Genomic DNA, 25,745 nt, shown 5'->3' with positions numbered 1-25,745 from the left:
CTCGGACAAAATCATTGTGGTCGTCGCTGGAAGGAGGACACGCTTTGGTTTTTAAATGTGTTGTTCTCGCAGATCAAAGGCAAAGTCTTCGAATGGACACAGTAGCCGTTGAGTAGGGGCCATTGAGTTTCATGAGCAAGGACACGCACAGTTAACTTCTGATCATAAAGATGGCCCTTGTAGAAGAGCCCTCTGATCAAAAGCCTCCCAAGATGGCCAACATCTCAATCATGTAAATTCACGGGACATCCTCGACTATCAAAGCTGACGCTGAATGGCTCTTTAAGACACTCCAAGACAAAAGGCGGTCGGGCCAAAAGATGACAACAAGGGCAAGCAGATGCAGCGGTGGGGAGGAACACTTTGTTTTAGTGGGATGTGGAAAAGGTATGGTTTTCTTGATGAAACAAAGCTTGAGATGCTCTTGAAGGTGCTTTGAGGAGCATCTCAAAACAGCACACTGTTATTCTGGGTAACACCAAGTATAATGAATAATTTACGGACGTGTTTGATATATCATGATTTTATACAGAGACGAATACATTTAGCACTTGTGTGTGCTTGTGTGTGCGTGTGTGTGTGTGTGTGTGTCCGCGTGTGTGGACGTACAAAATCAACAGTGTGATACATCAAGATGTTTGCAGTTCTTCTTTTCAATGATAATTACTGGAATTCTCTAAATTCCAGGAAAATTTAAATGGTTCAAGCCAAAAGTTGCACGGCTGCTAAATCCATAATGAATTAGTACTTTGTGTCATGATCTCATTCATCAAACAGCACATCTCATCAGTGAAAAGTATCGAATGTCTCTTTTGGATGAACCTACTCCTCCAAGAGATCAAGCTTCCCGGGCCTCACATGTTCAGCCTCATGTTGCACGAATATTAATGCTATGCTAAAAAGCTAAAATCCTATGGTTTTTGGCTCATGGGAAGAAACCCACAAATCGTTGCAATTACAGCTGTGGCCTGAACCTCACAACTAACATCTGGAGATTAAGATTCTTGACTCCCCATAAGCTGCTTTGGTTAAATATATGTCTCTTTGTGTCTTAAAGTGTTAATATGTGGTCTTGAGTGTCACGACCGGACGGTGGACGGGAACCCAAATGCACGACTCTCACAACGTGGTGCGAAAAAAGAATCAAAGTTTATTAACGAAAGGGCAGGGCATGGCCGCTGAAATAAAAATCACTCGTGGGCGAGGAAAAACCGATCTAGAGACAAAAACTGAAAGCAGGCTCAATTAAGGCGTCGACGAAAAAACGAGGCAAGACTGTGGACATACGTAACGCTGGCACGGTGGCTTGGGACAAGACGAACTGGCACAGGACAGAGGGGGACTCAGACAATATATACACACACAGGGGAAGTGCACAGGTGGAGACAATCAGGGGAGGGGCGGCAATCACACCGACACAAGAGGAAGGGGAAAGTTGCCTTAAACAAGGGGAAGGTTCATTTTCCAAAATAAAACAGGAACTCACGAGACGGACACGAGACAACCTAACTAACATCTTTTTCTGGACATGACAGTACCCCCCCCTTTAGGGACGGCTCCTGACGGACTTTTGCGGTTGTTGAAGTCCCTGATGAGTGCCGGATCCATGATAAAGCTGGACCGGACCCAGGAACGGTGCTCCGGACCATAGCCCTTCCAGTCCACCAAGTATTGGTGTCCCCTTCCGCGTTTGCGTACGCCCAAGAGTCGCTTCACTGGGTAGACCGGTCCCCCATCAACCATCCGGGGAAGTGGCGGAGTTGCGGCTCCGGGCACCATGGGGCTCTCTCTAACTGGTTTCAGCTTCCCCACGTGAAAAGTAGGGTGCACCCTCAGGGATCTGGGAAGGCGCAGACGAACAGAGACAGGGTTAATCACTTTTGACACGGGAAACGGACCCACAAACCTAGGAGCTAGCTTCCGGGAGGCAACATGGAGTGGCAGGTCCCGTGTGGAGAGCCAGACTTTCTGGCCCGGCTGGTATGTCGGAGCTGGCTGGCGCCTCCGATCAGCGACCTTCTTCATGCGCGCCGCGCTGCGAAGGAGGATGCTGCGGGCAGCTGCCCAGATTCGGCGGCAACGCCGGACCATGGCATGGGCGGAAGGGACGACGACCTCCTTCTCAGTATCTAGAAACAGAGGCGGTTGGTAGCCGAAGGCGCACTGGAAGGGGGTCAGCCCCGTGGCTGCTGTGGGGAGCGTGTTATGGGCGTATTCAACCCAGGTTAGGTGTTTGCTCCAGGATGACGGCTTCTGGGATACCAGGCAACGAAGACTCGTTTCCAATGCTTGGTTCAGGCGCTCAGCCTGTCCATTGGCCTCTGGGTGGTATCCGGACGTGAGACTGACCGTGGCCCCGATCAGTTTGCAGAATTCAGTCCAAAAACGGGATACGAATTGGGGCCCCCGGTCTGACACCACGTCCCTCGGAAACCCATGAATGCGAAAAACGTGGTTGAGCATGGTTTCGGCAGTCTCCTTGGCTGACGGAAGTTTAGGTAGGGCTATGAAATGAACCATCTTTGAGAATCGATCCACCACTGTGAGGACAGTGGTGTTACCTTGAGAGAGCGGGAGACCAGTGACGAAGTCCAGCGAAATCTCAGCCCAGGGTCGACTGGGCACCGGGAGCGGTTGCAGCAGCCCTGTGCGTGCCTGGGAGGAGGTCTTGTTCCTGGCACAGACGGGGCACGCACCAACATACTCCCGGACCTCGCGTTCCATGGCGGGCCACCAGAACCTTTGTCTGATGGCATATATGGTTCTCCTGATCCCTGGATGGCAGGTGAGCTTTGAGGTGTGAGCCCAATGAATCACCTGTGGGCGCATAGTTGCCGGAACAAACAGGCGATTAACTGGACAACCACTAGGTGTAGGGTTCTCACCATTAGCCCGCTTCACCTCTGATTCTATCTGCCATGTTACCGCTCCTACCACACGGTGCGGTGGCAGCATTGGTTCTGGTTTCTTGGCAGTGGGCTCGGGGTTGAACAGACGAGACAGGGCGTCCGGCTTGGTGTTCTGGGACCCCGGCCTGTAGGATAAAACAAAGTTAAAGCGGTTAAAGAACAGAGTCCATCTGGCTTGGCGAGAGTTCAAGCGCTTAGCCTTGCGGATGTACTCAAGATTTTTATGGTCAGTCCAGACAATAAACGGGTGTTGGGCCCCCTCCAACCAATGTCTCCACTCCTCCAATGCCAGCTTTACCGCGAGCAACTCACGATTACCAACATCGTAATTCCGCTCCGCCGGTGAAAGTTTTCTGGACAGGAAGGCGCATGGATGTAGTTTGTGGTCCCCTGTCGATCGTTGAGATAGGACCGCCCCCACGCCGTCGTTGGAGGCATCCACCTCCACCACAAACTGTCGGCTGGGATCTGGAACCGTGAGGATGGGGGCCGTGGTGAACATCTCCTTGAGTCGGGTGAAAGCCACCTCTGCTTGGGGAGACCATAGAAACGGGGCTTGGGGAGAGGTGAGAACATGGAGGGGAGATGCTATGGCGCTGAAGTTTCTGATAAACCGTCTGTAAAAGTTCGCAAAACCCAGGAATTGCTGAACCTTCTTACGGTTATCAGGTGTAGGCCACTGGGCCACAGCGCTGACTTTAGCCGGATCCATTTGTATCTTTCCAGGGGCTATGACAAAGCCCAGGAAGGACACAACGTTGGCATGGAATTCACTCTTTTCTGCTTTGACATAAAGATGGTTCTCCAGCAGACGCTGGAGAACCTGCCGAACATGGCGAACATGAGTGTCTCGGTCAGGGGAGAAAATCAAAATGTCATCTAAGTAGACGAATACGAACTGATTAAGGAACTCCCTAAGAACATCGTTTATCAACGCCTGAAATACGGCCGGGGCATTGGTCAGGCCAAATGGCATCACGAGGTATTCGTAATGGCCCGAGGGGGTGTTAAAGCCGGTCTTCCACTCATCGCCCTCTCTAATACGGACGAGATGATAAGCATTGCGCAAGTCTAGTTTGGTGAAGATTCTGGCTTGTTGCAGTTGTTCAAAGGCCGATGACATGAGGGGCAGGGGGTATCGATTCTTGATAGTAATGTCATTTAATGGTCCATAGTCAATGCAGGGTCTCAGGGAACCATCCTTCTTCCCCACAAAAAAGAATCCTGCTCCTGCTGGAGACGAAGAGGGACGTATGAGTCCTGCTTTTAATGAAGCCTCGATGTATTCGGTCATGGCTACTTTCTCAGGGCCGGAGATGGAATAAAGTCTCCCCTTCGGAATGGGCGCACCCGGGATAAGGTCAATGGGACAGTCATAAGGACGATGGGGTGGTAGGGAAGTGGCCTTACTCTTGCTAAACACCTCCTCAAGATCGTGATAACAACTGGGAACGGAGGTCACCTCACGCAAGTTGTGTGTGTGGGTCGGAGCTGAAGCCGACACAAGGTCCCCAATGACTCCAATCTCCACTTCTTGGCCAGGAACCCTGTCTAGCCCCCCCCGCTTCCCTCCCCAGCTTATGATCCTCCCAGAGCACCAGTCAATGTGGGGGTTGTGTTTTTTGAGCCAGGGGAACCCCAAAATCAGGGGGTGTTGGGCCGAGTGGAACAGATGAAACGTCACTAGTTCGTGGTGGTCCCCGATGCGTATAGCCACAGGTTCAGTCACATGTGTTACATTAAAAATAAAGCTGCCATCTAAGGCGCTGGCTTTCAACGGCTGGTTCAAGGGAGCTGACCTAATTCCCATTTGGTTGGCAAAACCCCAGTCCATGAGGCTTTCATCAGCCCCAGAGTCAACCAGTACTCCCATTGAAACTGTGGTGTCATGGTGGCTTACCTGGATCCTCATCAGGGAGCGGGAGGAACTGCCCGATGAGGCGAAGCGGTTCGACAGGGGACTCTTCTTCCCCTGGTGGGTTGTCCTCCTCGCCGGACACCCTACCACTAGGTGTCCTTGTTCCCCGCAGTAGAAACACCTGCCTTCCTGCAGGCGGCGTCGTCGTTCCTCAGCGGACAAACGAGCCTGTCCCAGCTGCATGGGCTCCTCTGGATCACGCGAAGAGACAGCTCTCCACTGGACCGGCGACGGTAGGGGGGAAACGACCCTTGAGTTTGTTGGAGGGAGACCTCGGTCCTGCATTCGTGTCTTCAAACGATGGTCTGTCCTAACAGCCAATGCGATGACTGCGTCGAGGTCCTCAGGCAAATCAAGGGGGACTAACAGGTCTTGGATGGGGTCCGAGAGTCCTGAGATAAATGCATCATACAATGCCGTGGCATTCCATCCGCTATCTGCTGCTAGTGTGCGGAAGCGGATGGCATAGTCTGAGACAGAGTCCATACCTTGGCGGATAGCGTTCAGCTCCCGGGCTGTCTCTCTGCCGGATGTCGTGGGGTCAAACACCCTCCTCAATGTCTCGGTGAACCGAGCGAGTGATTGGCAGCTTGGTGAAGCTCTGGACCATTCCGTGGTTGCCCATACTTTCGCTCTCCCCGTGAGATGGGAAATCATAAATGCCACCTTGGACCTTTCTGTGGGGAAGGCTGAGGGCAATTGTTCATAGTGCATTTCACAGTTAACTATGAAGGACTTGCATTCCCCAGGCTCGCCGGAGAACTTCTCGGGTGGGGCAAGGCGAATTGCCTGACTGTGGGGAGCTGGAGCTGGCGGTGCGTCGGCAGCCGCCAGCACGGGCGAGGCTGATGGTGCTTGGTTCAGATGGGTGAGCATCTGATGAATCTGGTTAGATAGGAGGTTCACCTGGGTCGTCATGGCGGCCTTGAAGTCCTCCTGTCCGCTTGCCAGCCCTTCCACTCCATGTTGCAGGGCGGACAATTGGTCCTCCTGCTGCTTAAGGCGGTTACCTTGAGCGCCAATGGCTGCCTTTAGGTTATCCGAGTCCGCTGGGTTCATGCTGGCCAGTTCGTTCTGTCACGACCGGACGGTGGACGGGAACCCAAATGCACGACTCTCACAACGTGGTGCGAAAAAAGAATCAAAGTTTATTAACGAAAGGGCAGGGCATGGCCGCTGAAATAAAAATCACTCGTGGGCGAGGAAAAACCGATCTAGAGACAAAAACTGAAAGCAGGCTCAATTAAGGCGTCGACGAAAAAACGAGGCAAGACTGTGGACATACGTAACGCTGGCACGGTGGCTTGGGACAAGACGAACTGGCACAGGACAGAGGGGGACTCAGACAATATATACACACACAGGGGAAGTGCACAGGTGGAGACAATCAGGGGAGGGGCGGCAATCACACCGACACAAGAGGAAGGGGAAAGTTGCCTTAAACAAGGGGAAGGTTCATTTTCCAAAATAAAACAGGAACTCACGAGACGGACACGAGACAACCTAACTAACATCTTTTTCTGGACATGACATTGAGTTAAGGGTTTTGAATCAAAGATCTGGAGATTTAGCTTTTGGCGACCACAAGATGGCGATATCTTCATTTCCTTTTAATGTTGACACTGTCGGCTGTGCGCTTGCACACATTCAAATGTTCTCTCATGAGTACATGTGTTGTCTGTCTCTACCTGACCCCCCCACAAGTATAATACACTTACCTCTCCCCTCCCTCTGCTCTAATAAAACATTGTGCACAGAGCCACGTACTCATGACAACAACAGGACAAACAGCAGGGTAAAAATATCCCTACAGGCCATGGTGCTTTATGGACAGATCCATATAAAATGTTTTTATTACACTGAAGAGTCCTTTCTGTGAAAGTATTTGAGAGCTCAGATACTATTGAATGTGAGCGGTACAGCAGCTGTGAGTCCTCTGATCCCTACAGTCTTTACAGCGTGCATACTTCAAACCTGCCTCAATACATCATGAGAGCTCAACATATGACGCAGAGAATGTTTGCGTTACACGTCATTCTCAATTGAAATACACTCTTCTATTGGAATAACGGCTACACTGCTCAAATACCTAGCACACGTCGTTTATAAAAGAGAGTCATTATTTAAGTCAGGGACACCAAGGAGACGTCATTAGCCCAATCCCAACGTCCACCGAGAGGCATTAAGCCATTAACCAACAGGCGGAAAGGCATGACATGGTTTGAATACTAGGCAACATATCCAGTACCGTGACTTCAAAACATGCTGCATGTGGGGTTTTATTTTTTCTTTATGCCTAATTTGAACGACTTCCATATGCTTGCCTTGTGTAACGAGAGGTAATTAATTATCTGATAAGGATTTCACTTGTTTCTGTCAAAACAGCTGAAATAAGCAAACTTAAATAATGTCACTCAATAAACCAGGAGCATCTTAAATCCTAAATGGTAATGCTTCTGTGTATATCTGTTTCATATGCTTCCCACGTTTCCCTTTGTTAAACATCCCAATACAATTTATTACAGGAAATTCTCTCAGGCAAAGGCGGCAGAAATGCGGATTGAGGGCTCAAATCTGCGAGAAAGCCCCCGAAGCACCTGGCTATTTGACAGTTGGACAACCCTTATCTGTCAGGGATTTCAAGTCAGAGTCTGTGAGTGTAGAGATTAGAGATTAGGCCCTTGATATGGCAACCGAGACAGGCAATGACAAGAAGAGACAAAGGAATCTAAGGGACGTATAGATATTATTGTCTCAGTGAAATAAGTCTTGGGCTGACGTACACAGACAAACACAGAGGTCCACTCAAAATACCCTGTAGAATAAACATGTTGTTTGTTTGCTTGATAATTGTTGGGAGAGATTTCCACAGTCTGGTAAACATTTTTGTATTTAATTTGGTAAATAATTTAATTTGGCATTAGCAATTGTATTTGCTCTCATTTATAGCGTTAGCAAATGGGCTTCTTTAGATAATATGCTGTTTATATAGTTTAGCAATAAATGAAATTCCATGGCAAATCACTTTTGCATTTCTGCTGTTTAAAACGTTTTTTCAGTGGCAAAAAAACTTGAATATGAACCAAAATATTAAAACGTTTGTAGGCTGTTTCAATATGTTTGGTCTGATTGTGTCAGACCAATCATATTTGATGTGATTTGAAAATAAATAAAGTGTGACTGGAATAAATCAGGCCCTGAAATTGTGTAATTTGTGTGCTTTCATTTCCCAACACTTAGCCAGTTATCATTCCTCTTAGGACCAGTTAGTTAGTGGGCCAAAAAAAAGGGACGGACAAGAGCTGGAGGCTGATGATAGCAAATTAAAATGGATAGATGCATGTTAAGTACAAGAGGGAGGATGTTAAAGAAAGACTGTGAGAGAAAACCAGAAGGGAAGAGGGTGTGAAGTAGGAAAGAAACAGCAGGAACGAAGAAGATTTAAATTGGAAGAGGCATTGGTATTAGGAACAATCTTACCCTTGCAATGCTTTCTCTCCGAACCAGTCTCCTTTCCCGAGGCTTCGCAGGTAGACAGGCTCTATATTTGGCAAGTCTTCCCTGGTCACGTTAACCTAGTGAGAGGAGGAAAATACAGGCAGAGGAGAGTTAAACAGAAGAGTAGTGTGACAGCGATGAAAAAAAAAAAAAAAGGGAGGTTTGATGCATAACAGTATCAGTAGAAAGATGTGACCGGTTAATCACACTATTACAAACAAGGGAGGGGCGCCGCTGTGACAGATCTCGGTTCACTGACGGGCTTCTGCAAATAGGTGAGTGGCATCTCTTTGTGCATCTGTAAGGCGCCTCTGACCACTTCATTAGTCAGATGAGATGAGCCCAGTGAGTAAAGGCACTGTGCAGTGAATGGAGATGGGTCGTTTTACCTAATCGAGCATCTTGTCTTCGTCCATTAGTCACGCAGCAAAAAAAACTACTGAGCGAACAGCATTTATAGTCATGAGCATATATGATCATGTTGGGGCATGAAAAAAAAATCTAGTTTTGCCAAAATATGGGGTCATTTCCTCGGCAGAACACGGTTTGATGTGAGAGAGGAGGAGGAACAATATGGGTGCAGGAACAGTGGAAGGAGCATCATGAGGAGAATAGACAGCATGAGAAAATCAAGAAATAAGAATAGCTGCATCAAAACATGTTAACAATACACGCACATGAAAGCCCACCAGGGCTGACGATGTGCGCGCAGTGTGAAAGCCAGTGTTGATGACAGAAAGGTGAAATGAAAGTGACTCCATCCTCCTTTTCTTGACGCTCCAAGAGCATCTGCAGGAGATGATGACAGGGACACCCCCCCCCCCTTATCTCCAGATGATTGACGACGGCCAGCCTCCACCCAAAGATACAACCACTTTGCTCCAAAAGAGAGGTGTCCGTGGCCACGCGGGCCACAAGGGCCTACTTTGCGATGTCATGAGGATTTGGAGGCGGGCTGGAAGCACGTTTCTCACCTTTCCCTTGCTGATGATGAAGAAGGTGTCTCCTCTGGCCCCCTGCCTGATGATGTACTCTCCATCTCCATAATGCGTCTGTCAGAGGAGAAGAACATGAGAGGAGACGTGTGATTCGGTCGCACTGTCATTCTCTTGTTTCCTTTCACACGTTGGGGAGTGAGACCTCTCTCACGTCAGACCGCCGTGTACCCTTCACAGGGAAGCCAGGCTGAATTAGGGACAGTGAGAAAAATTACAATGAGATGCTTTTCCCTGTTAATAGCAGAGACCGGCCGGCTGTGCGGTTGGGGGGGGTGGGGTGGGGGGGTTTTCTACATTCCACCCACTGCTTGCTTGGACATGCCCCCGTCACCTTGAATGAGCAGGTACAGAAGCCGAGTTAATAAACTGAATTGTGCTGCAACAAAATCTGTGAGCAAATCACAACTCAATTCCAAGAGTAAAACCGATATATATATATATCTATCCATCAATCCATTTTCTTCACCAAGTATTCCTTTCGAGGGCTGCTGGTGCCAGGGCATATCCCAGCATGCATTGCTTGGGAAAAAAGCAAAAAAAAACACTTTCACACATTCGATCCTACCCGATAACGAAGGCTTTTGCTCGCCTGATGCGTGATATGTGATATATAACTTCATATGATGTGAAAAACCCTCTCGTATATTGGAGAAAATTCAGGACCAAAGGCCATGACGCTAAAGGGGAGGGGCCCTGAAACCCTTAAAGCATCAGTTATTGAATTTCACCCACGTCTTGATGGGATTTTGATGTTCTCAGCAAACAGCACGCACAATATGCTGCACAAAGTCTAGACTCAAGACATTTCTGATCATTTCTGGTTCCATCATAAGCAGACTCCACAATGCCAGGTTACTATTCTCACACCATTTCACCTACTGTACCTCACATCTTGGAGTGTTGCCTCCAGTTCGGCTGTGTGCCACTCAAGAGTAGAGCTTCTTGATAATAGCAGGTTGCATTTTTAAATGTTAAATTCAAGTTGATCCATCTAGATCATTATTTTTCAAGCATTGTCCTCAAGGAGAAGAAAGCTGAAGAAAATATATTGGTTCTATCTCATTACAAATTAATCAGAGACCAAAAGTAATGCAAAACATCACATTTTGATTAGATACTCACGTACGTTATGATCTCATTCATTTCATTGCTAAATAGTTTGCAGTTGTTCTATGGTCATCCTCAAGTCAATTGTCTACAATCTAAAAAGTGTTTTAATTGCACTCGACTCAACAAGCCGATATGAGTGGATAGTCTCCCCGTGTCAAGTGCCCCGTGTGTGTGTGAAAACAACCACAAGCAAACCGAAGCCGTTGACAATAAAAGCTGTTGCCACAAATATCGTTATAAAAAAACAAAGTGTGGTAAAAAAAAAAAAAAAAATCACATTTAACGCAGGTGGTTGTTCAACAGATAACTGCTTCCCATGTGTTTTTTTTTTTTTTTGGAGGAGATGGCACCGGGTTGAACAACAACAACTTTCAGGATCTCAAGCATTTTTTTTGAGAGGACCACATAGTGAAACTTGGCTTGCTTGGCAGAGTAAACATAGCAACCAGCTACAGAAACTGGCATTACATGGAAACCGGTGAGGAGTGTTACGGCTCAGGCACCCTCACCTCTGTTAAACTGTGTGGGAGTTGTGAAATCGCGCGTTGTGTGGAATTTTTTCATTTTCTGGCTTTGCATCTGTCTAATATGGTTGTTGCCACGGTTCCGGTAAGATATGATTTCATGCAAAGGTGATATGATAACATGAATAATCGAATGTGAAGCTACCTTTCCTATAGTTTTAGGGAAACTAAATTGCAGGATCAAGAAGTGTCTCAAAGGTAGCCACCATTTTACAGTGAATTTATGTTCATATTGAAGACCTAAAGTCTACATTTAATGTGTACTAGAATTCCCACTTCAAAACAGCGTAAACATTACATAGTCAAGTATCCCCTGGATAAGTGTATCATTACACATTTTTGCCACAGATGAAAACATCCATGTGCTTTACCCTTTCTGAATACTAAAGGATCAGGAACCAATTCCATGTACACACATTTAATGGAATTCAACATATTGAAAGCCTTAATTTTACCAGCACACATCAGAAGTGTAAATGGGAATGTGCTTGCATAACTAAATTATGCTGGCAAAAACATCAAAAGAAGCCCTGTGCACATGGGTAGAAAATGGGATATTGAGAAATATGAAAAGTATGACATATCCCAGCTGTTCAGTTGCAAAAGATACTGTTTTTCATGTGTTTTTCTAAAGTATTTCCTTGGGAATTGGTTTACATTACTTTATAAAATACATTGTTCACTTTATAAATATTACGTGGTTCAACTAGGTTCATCATGGTGACGCTTAAAGGATGTGTTCGCTAGGATTGTTTGTTTAATTCCTCCCCACCATCTGCCCCTGCCATCACCCGGAGCTCACTATCTGGATTATGTCTTCATTTCCCTTCTGGCTGATCGCTCTCTCTCTCTGCATTGAAAGAAAGGGCATGTATGGAAATCTATTAGGATGTGCGGAGAAGGCTTGTGACATCGGCTTTGTGCTGCACCTGTCACAAGCTTCAGCATAAGGCACTTACTTCCTCAAGGACATCGGCGAGCTTGCTCAGAATATCTTCCTGCAGGCCGTGGAATGTGGGAACGCTGCAGGAGGGAGAAAATAAAGCACTTTTAGATCAGATACCTTGTTTTCGTCAATAAAAATGGGTAATGGCTTGGCAGGTAGACTCGAAGAAGATCTGTAGAGAATAACAATATTATATTATGTTCTGCTATGGCAGTTGTCCTGTTTATATTGCATTACAGATGATGCATATAAATATTCCAGCATAAGCAGGGCAACGTGTCTAGTTACTCAGCAGGGAATCGGATCCTCGGTTGAACACACCAGCACGAGGCTCTGATGTTTGTTCAGTTGGCTTTCCTAAAAGAACGCTATCGGCCTGTTATGGAGCCTACTAAATAAAACTGGCCCAATGTTTATCAAGGAGAAAAAACAGCCCCTGCTGGTGAACAAAAGGCATATCTCCCTAGATCATCTCTCCTCTGTGTGTTCCATCATCTCCCTTCACCCTCCCCCCCCCCCCCCCCCCCCCTGGTTTTCCATGCTTTAATACAGTAATCGGAACGATCTTGCCTTGGCCACCAACTCGGTCCCCCTGGACGCTGTGTTGGTCCTTTGGGTTGGTGCTCAAGTTAATCAGCTGAACCAACAAAAAGCCTCCGTGGGGGTAAAAAATTCGATCCAAAAACGTAATTGTGTTGCATGAGTTGAATTGATCCAGGCCAGTTGGGAAGTGTGGTTTCTGCAATGTGGTGAATTTGATCCTTTGGAACAGCAACCCAGGAAACACTTGGAGAACAAGCACATCCTTGAGATCAAATGCTTTTCCATCCTCATTTTCAGGAGCCTTTTAATATTTCAATTTTTTTGCTTTTATTCCATACATTAAAGCCAAACTAAAAGTGAAGAAGTAGAAGGGGTAGAGGGCAGAATCATAGCCCACCAACCTTCTAAAAATATAAATTCACAGCAATGTGCACTTTTGTAAATCTAGGTGATGTTCGTCAGTTCATCACACACTACCCCCCCCCACACTTTCCCTTCTTGGAGAAATGTGCTTGAGTGATTTATAAATCATGCTAGAAAGAGGTAGTAAAAAAAGGGTCAAAAAATAGTTTCAGTATGTGACACCATGTGATATTTCCCTTTCAGGTTTATATCTGTGTTCCCCCTTTACAAAGTATGAATATATAGTTGCACCATTTAACAGTAGATAGAAGACTCAGGGACCAGCATGCTGGTCTAATTAATGCCGGCTCATTTATAAGCAACACATACAATCATTTACATTACAATAACAACTGATGCTATAAATATCTGCCCCACACCAGCACCCACCCACCCATACCCCTTTATAAAGGAATATATATATTAAATATTCATTCATGTGTTGCACTGTTATATAAGAGCTGCTGAAAGGCAATAGTTGCGATATGGTGTTCATATACGGCATCTTTTTTTGCAGATGACACAGACTGTTAGACTGTCCAGGGAGACTGTGCTCGCTAGAAAAACAAAAGTCTTTGTCATTATGGTCAAACACTTAAAAACAACCTGTGTTAATGTGTCCCAAACCGGCAATATCTCACATTACTGTGAATATTATAGTGCACCCTCAGGCGCAAAGGTGAAAATAGTGTGAAATGGTTCAACTGCTGCAAAAGAAAATAAGTCAAAAGTCAAAATTGTCTTTTTGGGCTACAAGCCGCAAAACAATGGTAACTTTTTAATGATTTTGCCATCATTAAAAAGAGAATCAAGGGTAGTTTCCTGCCTGACTTGACATAACTCCTTCAAATAGTGTCAGAGTCTGATACTGATCACAGTGTTTTCACGTGGCCTCGTTCTGTCGAAATGATCCTGAGTAGAGCTTGTGCTCCTTTCATTGGAAACGTTAAACACATCCGGCGATATGTAAGAAGAATCTTCTAATATCGGCCCTGGAACAAAGTCACAGGGAAACGGTGTGACATTTGAAATATAGAAAAGACGTGATGCATTATTCATAATTGGCTTGATGAAGACCAAAGTGGATGAAAGAAAACAGGAATGTCGAGCAGGCGAGATAGATTTACACTCGAATTGAATCTCATCCTGATCACTGCACACTGTTGTCCATCTATCTTTTGATGAGTCTTCCCTTTTATCCTGTACTCCATGCAGGCCTTTTAAGTGATAATAGGCTTCTGGCGGTCAGGATCCCGAGCTCTGATAGAGATAGGGCTACTAAAGAAAGACGATCCCGGAACCAGGCTTTTTTTTTTTTTCACACACTGCCAATTAATTTGGATTTAGACTACTTGTTTGTTAAAAATGAATATGGAATCCTCATGGAAACAGCTCACGAATATCCCCCTTCATTCATTTAATTCATTCATTCATGGCGTTTCAGATCAAAGTCCTATTCAGGGCCATTTGTCTGTCGAAAAATGAGGGTTGCTCACCTTTTCAGAAACTCCATATACTCTGTGTGCTTGATGAGACCCGTCCTCATCATGATCGTCTGAAAGCACTGTCGGTCGATGGCCCACAGCTTGACATTTGTTAGGGCTGGAAAGAGGAATACACAAGATTAGCAACGTGACGGGAGACGGTTTTCACCCCGAGGCGGGCAGATTTTAAAAAACATCAGGTTTTAACGTACTGCGCATTCGCTGCAAACAAGCTTTATGTCTTACGCATGCGAAATGTGGACCCAGTGAACGTCTCATATGCTCTTTGAAGCCTTTCGCGGTGAACCTGAGACGGGAGATGATCGAAGTTCGTTACTGGCATGTAGCGTTTGGGATTGATTTGTGAATGAACGGGAGGAATCCTGGACACGGTCTCATTCAGCCGTTGGAGTTAATTGTTGTTATTAGAATACTGTGCATGGGAGGCTCGCTTCAAGTCACACCGCAGCGTAGTAATTGGTCTAAGGTCTGGTGTCTGACTCAATTATGTTCCAGTTTTTCTTTATTAGTTCAACCCCTCAAGTGATTGATTGCTCTTTGTCTTAACGACAATCGCACAACTGGGACAAATGTTGGGTCAAGATTTATTTCACAAACAACCGCCTCCTGATATTTGTCTGTGAAATGTATTGAAACAATTCCGAATGATTTGTTCCACCAATAACTGCTGGCCCTGAAGCAACAACTCCATAAACACAACACTCTCAATGCATGCAGTAGATGGAGATTAAAGAGTGTTTTCCTCTATGTGCACCAATAACGTCTCCTCTAGAGTCCCTTAGCATTTACAAAGTCACGTTTTGGCAATTTTCTTACGGTGGAATTTAGCGTGTGTGTAGAGATGCCCAGAGAGCATTGCTGCTGCGCTTCATTTCTTAGTCACCTCTTTGAATAATAAAGTTCACCTACAGAAATCTTGAATACCGTGTGCCTCAAAGATCAGAAATGGTGCTGATTCGCTTTTCTTCTCCTGCAGTCTGGTGATTGATGGAGGCGTGGGTCTTTTAAAATTCCCTTTCTTTGCCTTTTCAGTTCTTTTTGTGGCTCAACAGCTTTGAGATTCTCTGAAGTCGCTTTTAATCAGAATATGTTTCACCTCGACAGATCTCTGTTATGAAGAGCAGAACCTGTTGGAACCAGGCCGTGCAGGTTTTCATCAGTGCGGTGGACCTCTAACCCTAACCCTTCAATGTCATTATATTTCAAAGAAACTGGCTTGTTGGAGCAGAAACTCTATAACGAGACATTTCAAAACCCTGTATTTCATTTGGCAGAATCCAAACTGCAAAGTAACTTCCAGAAATCAGCGCTTCTCTTTGTTAATAGCATTTCACTTTAGTTCTAATATCTCCAAGGGTCATTATCTGCACCCATTTCGGCGTCTCGACTTCAATTATGCAGCTATACAGTAGACTGTTAGTGATAATTAAAAAAAGAGAGAAAATCTCCAGTCTGACCCCAAAACAAGTCTGGGGATCCCTAAGGAGCTCCTCGTGGCTACAGGGACATGCGGTAATATCAGAAGAAAATGAATCAGATAAGAGTCAGACTGCTTGCTATTTAGTCTGTTGCAGATGTTGTTTGTTCCATCTCATCCTCCCAGCCCGACATGTATTTATACATTATAATGTATAAAATCCAATTTTGTCATTATCAATGTGGTGTGTATTGATCATAGGAGAACATTTTTACCTTCCACTTTACTGTGGACGGCAGTGTGTATTTCTGTCTCAACTATATCACAACCCCAAATCAAAAAAAATCAATGGCATTAACCAAGAAACAGCCAATAGCCTGTAAACCAAACTTTTACTGTGGACTTGATGGTGTCCTCGTGTCTGGAGGCGATGAAAAAACACATATCAAACAAAGATGATCTGAATCTCCTCAGGTCACAGTACCAGCAATAAAAGCACATCTGCAGCAGATGGGGAATCAGTGTCACTTCAGGCAGATGGGTCTGGGTCTGCAGTCTATTGGCATTCCCTAATAAGTGTGTATGACTACACTTAATAAAGGCAATGTCCACTCACTGTCACCCGTACACAGCAAACCAGTGTTTGTTTCTATCCTTGTGAGTACGGAAGTTTACCCTCAGAGAGTGAGGATATTTGGTGATCCTGGCCAGTAGTCTTTTAACTGAGCAGTTTAGGAGTAATGTCTGAGTTGAAATTATCTGTGGAAAGTACTAGTCATTTAAATATGACTGCATGAACACAGATACAAGAATGCAAACCCGAGCTAATGCACAAATTAACACAGTATTTATGTACATGCGCAGTCACACACACTCTAACACAATTTTCTTCTCTACTGACCAAGAGTTTGGCAGCGGTTTAAAATAGGGCCAAATCACAGGAGAAATGCCCTCATTAAACAGCCTGACACATTTTAGGTGAGGGACAATTTCTTGGAGTGAGAACCCCAAAACACACAGAATGACATAGAAATGTATTTAGACCCTGATGTGTGGAGACACAGTTAAGTAAGACATCCTGTACAAGCGCAGATATATATATATATATAGCATGTATGTATTGCTTTTTTTCCTCAATATTGTGAGACAAGAGTTATATATTTCCATTTTTGTAAAAGCACCAATAACAATCATCTGACACATGTAGAAATGTAAAGCTGTATATCCTGAAATACGGTCAGCACGGGGGATAAAACAAACAACCTTGTGTATGGATATCGGTCTAGGAACAAATTATTAGAGTAGCCTTCTAATTTGACCCCGAAGGAACCAGAGTGGGAGGTTAGACATCACTATGCAGTGTGAAAAGATGTGTTTTGGCATGTGGGGGTGTGGGACACTGGGAAATAAGCTATGTAGGGAGCCTGCAGCTCACCGCAGTAGGTAAATGTATTATTTTCGGAGGCTGGACTAAATTGCGGTGAGACTCAGGGAGCTGCTGATCCTGCAGTGAGGGCGTAGATGAATGTCATAATGCTCGTGGGTTGCCGACCATTAGTTTCACAGCTTCCTGGATGTTCGTATCACCCCAAGCAGTGGTGGAAAGAGGAAGGAATGATATCTGGAAAGGGTCTTGAGGAATTTTGCAATGTGATGTTCCAGTTGGATGGAAAGTTATTAACAATGATGCAAAGGTGGACTGTAGAAAACTTATCAATATGAAACTAAAAGGTATACTGGACACAGGGCTAGATTATAAACATATTGCAACACAACGGTGGTCCCTCAATAAGCACTGTTTTAAAAGGATTTGAAGTGAGATTAGGGAAATTTGTTGCAACAAATTGTAACTTCTTCTGTTGTCACGTCCACTTTCTGTAATGCATATCATAATTAGTCTTGTGAAGATGAGCACAAGCATTTGTCAAACTTCACTAGGTAGGTTCTTGACTGTTTTAGGAGATGCGCATCCGCTCTCTTTTCAAAAGAAGCATTTTGGCAGCGTTGAGAAGTTTTGATGCACGTCAAATGACATTTGAAGCAAAAATGCAGTACTGCAGACAGAGGAGGTACTTTGAATGCTGTAGCCAAGATAAGGTATGTGATGAAATTGCTATTATTGTGAAAAGGTGCACCGCCACTGACACTGCAAAAGTGGCCTCTTGAGGGGCTTCAATCCAGCGTAGTGGGGACTTAGATACAAGGGGGTGTGGGTAATGTGCCAAAGACGTGGGATGCACTTTACTCATCCCAAATATCCCTTTAGGACAGCTCCTTCCAACAACGGCGGTTTGTCGGTAGGTGTATGCAAAGGTGTGTATTGGACCAATTAGAATCAAAGAATTATTATCGCCCTGCTTACTGTTGTTTACTGTTTTAAACTATTTCTATTTTGACCACAGAAAGCTCCTCTAAATTGAATGCAATCCCACCTCGGAGTAAAAGATGGCTATTCATAGCCGAGCGCGTTGTCATTATCATTTGCTCATGCGTGTCCCTTCCCTCCCTCTACTTGATAGAATTATTGTATTACCTGAGGCATCAATTTCGGACAATTACATGCCACGAGAGACAAATATGGTTCATTTTGAAAACTAGCAAATGTAGACAACGAGCTCGCTTTGACATGCCGAGGCCCCCCCCCCCCAAAAAAAGGATCTGAGTCTAAACTACAAGGAAAACAAGGAAACGTAATATATATGGATGTTGCACATGACAGAGTGCAGGACACGGCCTCCTCCACTCATTTGGCTCAGTCATAATTCATTGTAACTGGATTTCAGCCTGGGGGATTATGCAAATGCTCCATGTGTGTTTGTTCATGTAATCTAATTTTGGTTCATTAAATGACATCAATATAAGATGAGCTAAACAATGTTTCTTCTTTGCAATCGGGTCATGACAAGTTAGGTCCACAAAGCGGTTTGTGTGTCATGTGATTGCCATAAGTTTTAAAGATTTTTTTTTTTAAATGATTCACAACACTCCGTGTCTGCGTTTGCTTTCTGAAAGCAACAACAAATTCTTTTGTAGCCTTGGACGGATCTGCGCCTCGCCACAACTCTGTCTCCGAGCTCCTTGGGCAGATCCTTCGCCCTCATGTTTCTCCTTTGCTCTGACATGCACTGTGAGCTGTAAGGTCTTATATACCCAGGTGTGTGCCTTTCCTAATCGACTCCAATCAGTTTATTTAAACACAGCAGGACTCCGATGAAGGAGTCGAACCATCTCAAAGGGGAATCAGAAGAAATGGACAGCATGCGAGTCTGAATACTTGTGATCTACTTGTGATATTTCAGTTTTTCTTTTTTAACAACTTTGCAAAAAATTCTACATTTCTGTTTTTTGCTGTCCATATGAGGTGCTCAATGTGCATTAATGAAATATAAAATGGACTTTTTTGATTTTAGCAAATTGCTGCAATGAAAGAGTAAAACATTTAAAGGGGTCTGAATACTTTCCGTACCGACTGTATATATACTGCAAATATTCCCAGAGCTAGCTCGGCCGTCAAAAGAAATCAATATTTTTTATCGGCCTACCGCCATGCCCGCTTTACGAGTAGAAGACGGATGATGACATATATTTTGACACGATACTGTTTCTTATTACCAGCAAAGATTTAAGTTTCTGTTCATCGTGTTCTCACACTTCATCATTGACACACGTGAAAGAACATTTCTCTGAAAACTTTGGAAACATTGTGTCTTTGCCACCATGTTAGTTATTAGGATGTCCTTGCCTTTGAAATATCATTTTTAGCACTTGTGGATGACTAGCTACACCTCTGAGACACAGAGTCAAAGACACCATAACAATTTAATCCTGTAATATTGTTGTTTTTTTTTACTAGCATTCCATAGTCAAATCTATGATGTTTCTCCCCTGCAACTTAATTTCCCTCGTAACATTTTCCTAAAGTTTCCCCCTCTTTTCTTCACAGCTATGTCTAAGAAAATCAACCGTCTTCCTCTCACTGACTCACAGACACAAATAAGTCGCACGCGCTTAAACTCACAGTCACGTGACCTCTTCTCCTTGGAGGCCTCCCACGTGTCTTCTTTTGGAAAGCATCAAGAGAGCGACGCTGTCAAGGCGGCAGGGTGGAAGAATCTAATCTCTTCTCCCCCTAAGTCATTAATAATATCAGCCAAGTGTGATTGCATCTGGATAGGCTCTTTAGAGCGTGAGAAAGCAGGACGGGTCATTTACGCCAGACTGGGTTAAAGAGCTTAAGGAAACATTAGAAGAATTCTCTTCAAAATTGTGAAGCCAATTATTATCATCATCGAGGCTTAGAGAAACAAAAGGGAGCGAAGGAAATACACATTCCTGCCTTATGTCATGGGGCTCATTGGCTGCCTTCAGCTCTGGCGGTAGTTTGTGTTCTTATGACAGCTGTCACATCTCAGTGGATCCCAACGCAGAGAGCTGCCCGGCGCGGTCACATGACGTCTGCCAGTTCTACCAACGCTCGCCCCGCGCCAGAGGCCGGAGCCGCTTCAGTAACATCGCGCAGAGCGACGTGCCACCCGCCATCCACCCAATAAGCACCTAAAGGATATAAAGGACTCTAGAAATGTTTATGATGAACAGGCCGATTGAACAGGATTATTTCTAAAATGCTTTTGGCTCATCTCCGTAACAACAAACCTCACTCTCAATGTTAACTGATCAATTATGGCCTGATCTAGTTTGGCAGTTCATTACAGATCTGATCATGTAACTCATATCTAAAGAAATGCGGTGAATGTTTCTCATTTCCAGCTCAAAGGCAATTTTGTGGATAAAAAAGCAACACGGTTTAAAAAGCATATTGTGTTGAACTCATCATACTCTGATAGTATCTACCAAAGTAATTCAAGGCTACGTGTCTCTAATAGGAACCCTCTCTGTGGACAATCATCAATACCGCAGCATGAACACAATTCATAGGGAACGGAGATAGGAAATGTAGGTGGATTTGGAAAGTACTGTTGAGCAGCGATATATATTTCCTAGTACAGTGAGATGAGAGCAACCCAATCCTTTGAGTCATAATCAATGCACTTGAGTAGTATGTAACTGGTGGAGGGTGTTACCTGTGGCGCAGAATGAGCAGATTATGAACCTCTACACAGGACGGGAAAAAACGGCTGCATCAGAGGTACTTGGTTAAAATTCAACCAGGTCCAGCTGGAAAGAATCTCATAATGCAAAAGTCAGAAACATTACGCTGATGTGTTATTTGCGTAATGATATTTGGGTTTAGTTCCATACATATTTCAGTAGCCTCGCAGTTGTGTTAACGTCTCAATGTAGTCAACAACCGACTGTCGAATCAGAGAGAGAAAATTCAGATTGGAAATTGAATAATGATTTATGAATGATACGTAATCTAATGGCACATTTTTCTTCTTAAACAAAAATAAGGACTGGATTAGAAATTGTTATACTCGCTGTAGCAGTATTGACGTGTTACTGCGACATGTTGCGCTGAACATAATAAAACATGTTGATGACGTGCACAATGAAAAGTACGTCAACTGTAACGTAAGGTAACCTACAACGATCACCCGGCTCACTGTGGAGGGAAGACGCCTCATTAGCTGACAGCATTAAGGCTCCTTGGACTAAAGCCCCATTAAGGCTACAAAAAGCTGGGCCAATTAAAATGATTCTCAATTATCCATCAGCTTTAAGTCTTGAAACAGAGATGGTGGAAGGAGGAGGAGGAACGGGGGGGGGGGGGGTCAAGAAGAGGAGTGGACTTCTCCTTGAGGAGTAATTCATGATTGTTAGAATAAAAAAGATAGCTAAGTGGATTGGAACGAAAGAACAGCGTGTTACATGGAAAATTGAAGGTTCCCAAGTTCTTCCTTCAATCGTCGCAAACATTTCTCAACAGGGCTCCTGTCTTTTGTTGAAAACAGGAATTCACATTTTCTTCCTAGTTTCGATTTAATTTCATGGTGTCGTGAGGGAGGGACGACGCCTTCTCTTCGGTTTGTAACGTCAACTTTATCGTTCGCTGTCCTCATCACGTTTCAGTCGGCCCTGCTGGAGAAAATCAAACGGAGGAAACGAGGTGTGTTTGCTATTCGTCAGCATGTCGGTTATTTTTAGGCCCTTGTGCAGGTTGTGACAATTTATAGCAGATGACACATTTCTCTGGGTCTCCGGACTGCTCAAATTCGTCACTCGGATCGGTCAAATAACAGGGATGTTATCTACTGTATGTATGTCATTAAATTGAGAAATGCGCCTGTCCTCTCTGAATGGTTCTGATTGAGTAACATGCGCACAGAGGTACGAGTTAATAGGACTGTGAGTTTTTGTATCCCAAAGGTGATTTGGATGTGTGTTTGTTCTGTGCACACAAGGATTTTTGTTCGTGCACACATTTGTGAATTGTCCAATCCAAAGTTTAAATACAATCTTCTTTATTTTCTATAAATCCCAATATACATATATATTGCTAATCATCAAAAATGTCTTTTTGTATAATTTACTAGAATTCTTTGTCTTATGCAATTACTATGGAAAATAACTACTAAAGCGTTTTTTTAATATCTGAAGATGTTACTGTGCTGAATGACTTAACCGTAGTGTCTTCACTAAAATTACAGCAAACCTTAGTTCTTGTTTCAGTTTTGGCAACAAAAAAAAGCAGAAATTCATTTTTGTTTCACCGTTGAACTTTGTCGGGTCACCTGTCAGTCAAAGATGATGTTTTGAAACCCGTAGAGGCAAAAACCTCAGATCTCTGCGCCCATAAATAGCGAGTGAAGCCTGGATGACGTCCCCCCCCCACCCCACTGCCTCGCCAGAATGTGATGAATGTATGTTTGTGTGAGTGAGTGACTGCCTGCCAGCATGGGTGCGCATACTCATGGCATAGGTGTGTGCCTGCCACATTTTTGTTTGTATGAGGCAGCAATTATTCCGAGAAGAGGCTCTTTGCTCTGCGGGAGCGCTCGGCTCACTTCAGTTTCTGGCACTCAGACACTGCTCATGTGGGAGGGAAAAGATGCATAACTAAAAAAATGTAAATCAAACCAACAATCGACCTAGATATCACAGATGGTTTCTCTTTCAGTGTCTTGTGTGGTTTACCAAAAAAAAATTCTGCTATGATTGAACTTATAAATATTACTTATAAATGACTAATTTTAGCGGACACAGTAGAGTCCTTTAATATGGATCCTTATTCTTTGCACACTATCTCCAAAGACTGGTCAACACATAAAAAGTGAATTATTCTGCCACCGACAGTTAGTTTCAGTTTAACAGTCTGTTGCTAGTAGCAACCAGTACCAGAAGAGCCTGAATTAGTTCATGATTTGTACATCCACCGTTTCGTTAGAAATCTTTTAATCCGGGTCTCCCAGACATTGTGTTTTGTGAAGTGCCATCGGAAATATGTTTTATCAACATAATAAGGAAACGTTTTCAATGACCCCATCTGAAGAAGGTTCATACCGAATGCGGAAACAAATCAATATATTTAATTAGTTATTAGTTAACACATCACCTGCCTATGGCAACTATCATAAAGTGCATTTCATAGTCACGTTGAGGCACTGAGAGCACGTAGTTAAGGCAAAGATTGTAGTCGCTGTTAAATACTGAAAAGAAAATTGAGTGACTCAATGGCCATCCCCTTTCTTTAACCTCTATTAGAGGTGTGTTTACCTTGCTGCAAAGCACATATTCATATAAAGAGAGCTGAGGTGGTATAGTTAATAAATGATAGAAAATCGCATCTCACTCACCGTCATCCACTTCTCACAGTGCATCAAATGAAGCGATGCTTTGGGAGAATGGAGGTCAGCAAATATATATTTTATTCAAATGGTGTTATTTAAATTTAGATCGCTACGGTCTACGGAGACGTGTCTACTTCTTCTTGCTGAACGATCCCCTTGTGTTTAAGCTACATTTAGACGAAACCAGCCAAAAAAACAGCTTTTTATACACAACTCCCCCATGTCTGATATTAGACATTTGTTCATAAATTCAAAATATTTCTAGCACTCAGATAGTGCTTTTATGTGAGTGCTCTGCTTGATAATCGTTCATGTAGTCCTCTTCTGCCCTTGCATTCAGTGCATATGACTGTATTTTCCAAGTAACAAACAACGAAGAATCTTTTTTTGGGGTAAAGATTGGTCACGTTGGGTTAAGATCGGTCACATTTCAGATTTGCTAAAAAAATATTGGATAATTGCAACATTGTATGCATTCCAGAACTATCTGATCCTTGCCCTGTCAAAATCTAATCTGTTACAGCCACCTTGTTTCAAACTAATTAACTTTCAGCCCCTGGGGCTACATTTTCTACAGTTCCATTTAGTTTTTCCCCGATCTGATCTCTATTCAATTTAGGGGAATATATTGGAACAAGTTGAAAATGACATCACCTCAGAATGAGCCGTGTGTTTCTACATACGAAGCAAGTACCAGGTGCCATGTTTCTATCGTAGCCCAGAACGGACCAACAAACGCTCGATCGGGCCATTCGCAGTTTCCCGTTTTTGAATACGAGTCATTTCGAATCCCACCGCATTTCTTAGCTAGACGTTGCCTGTGTGGATGGTGGATGCACAGACAGTTGATTCAAATTAAAGATTGACTTTGTGAGCTTATGGTCAGCCACGGAGAAGTGTCCTTTGAGAGATGAGCCAACCTGCGACATCATCGCTGTATGCTGCCATACACTTCACCTTTGAGTGACGACCTGTAAATACAAAGATTGAAGACAAGGGGCACCTGATCCACACGTTGTGAGAAGGAGCTCATCAAAGTTTCCTAAGCCACGTTCCCTCAGCGACACTGGGCTTTAACTTCCCCAGCAACAAAGACCTCGTAAAAACAGGGAGATGCTTCAGAGTGGAGCGGCCCTCGGTTACCTTGACATTCATGCCGGAGTAAAATGTATACTCCTTTTATTAGCCCGTCCGCATTGTCACACTAAAGAAGAAGAAGAAAAGAAGTTGCTTGAAGCTGCACCTGTGGGGTTCTTTTTTTTTTTGAAGAGAAAAGAGAGAAGAGACTCTCTGGGTGTTTTCAACCTTTCAAGCCGTCTAAAAACCCCTGAAGGAGCCGCTAGCCGCGGCATCACACCTGCGCTCCGACTGAGAATCAGGACAACAGGAGCAGCAGGGGCCCTCAGTGAGGTGGCGCGTGCACACACAGACACACACACACACACACACACTAAAACGACATCTAACACAGATACTTACAGATAATTGCACACACAAATTTAAAAAGCCACACTGTCATATTAAAGGCAGCAACAACAAAAAAACTCTGACAGGAAGAAGGTTGACTTCAAACAGCCGAGTCGAGGCTGCCATGCCACCATCACCATCTTACCACCACATCTCTAGCTGCACTCTGGCAACAGTGTTACCATGGCAGCCATGGAAGCAGAGAAGATTGTCTTTTTTATTTTTCTCCGCTGGGTTCCATCAGAAATATATCTGCCAATGGTGCTTAGTAGATTCCCTGTTTCTGTATTTTATTCTCCTTACTTTCCAACAGAAATGCGTCCCTCCTGAAACTGTGCATGTTACAACTTCTGCAACAAAATATCTGAACAAAATATCTGAACAAAAAAGACTTTGTTTTTCTACAATCATTAGTATTTCCTTTTGCTTTGTGCAATTGTAAATGTGTTTTCTCCGTTTGTCTAATCACATGCTTGAATTCATTGTAACATTGTAATGCATACACTTTAATATTTTACCTATTTTTACATTTGCATGTTTTATTTTTTTCATTCATTTGCATGTTCGTCAATCATTCATTTCCCCTCCTCTTGGTTGGAGCTCTAATTGAGTTGAGTACCCTTCAAAGACATATCAGAAGAATAGATGATTCCTCTGTGCTTCTTGTTAGGAGTCCACTCCTTCCTGAATTTAAGAGCTCTTCGCAGCCCGGTCCAGCCCAATTATTGTGCTCAGGTCCATACACCCCCTGCTGTGGCTC

The 25,745-nt window shown here is 44.1% G+C and overlaps 1 protein-coding gene across 2 annotated transcripts in view; it reads right to left on the bottom strand.

Moving 5' to 3' along the window:
- The window catches only part of LOC119214369 (cGMP-dependent protein kinase 1), a 70,686-nt gene that overhangs the window by 13,589 nt on the left and 31,352 nt on the right, over window positions 1–25,745 (bottom strand). For both annotated transcript variants that reach the window (XM_037466102.2, XM_037466101.2), the window contains exons 4-7: window positions 14,345–14,450; window positions 11,917–11,980; window positions 9,300–9,377; window positions 8,308–8,402 (exon numbers count right to left, since the gene is read on the bottom strand). In XM_037466102.2, the coding sequence (XP_037321999.1) occupies window positions 8,308–8,402; window positions 9,300–9,377; window positions 11,917–11,980; window positions 14,345–14,450 (343 nt within the window). The remainder of the gene's footprint in view (window positions 1–8,307; window positions 8,403–9,299; window positions 9,378–11,916; window positions 11,981–14,344; window positions 14,451–25,745) is intronic.

The sequence above is a fragment of the Pungitius pungitius genome, chromosome 13, assembly GCF_949316345.1.
Source record: "Pungitius pungitius chromosome 13, fPunPun2.1, whole genome shotgun sequence".
Classification (NCBI taxonomy): domain Eukaryota; kingdom Metazoa; phylum Chordata; class Actinopteri; order Perciformes; family Gasterosteidae; genus Pungitius; species Pungitius pungitius.
This window is presented reverse-complemented; position numbering and strand designations above follow the sequence as displayed.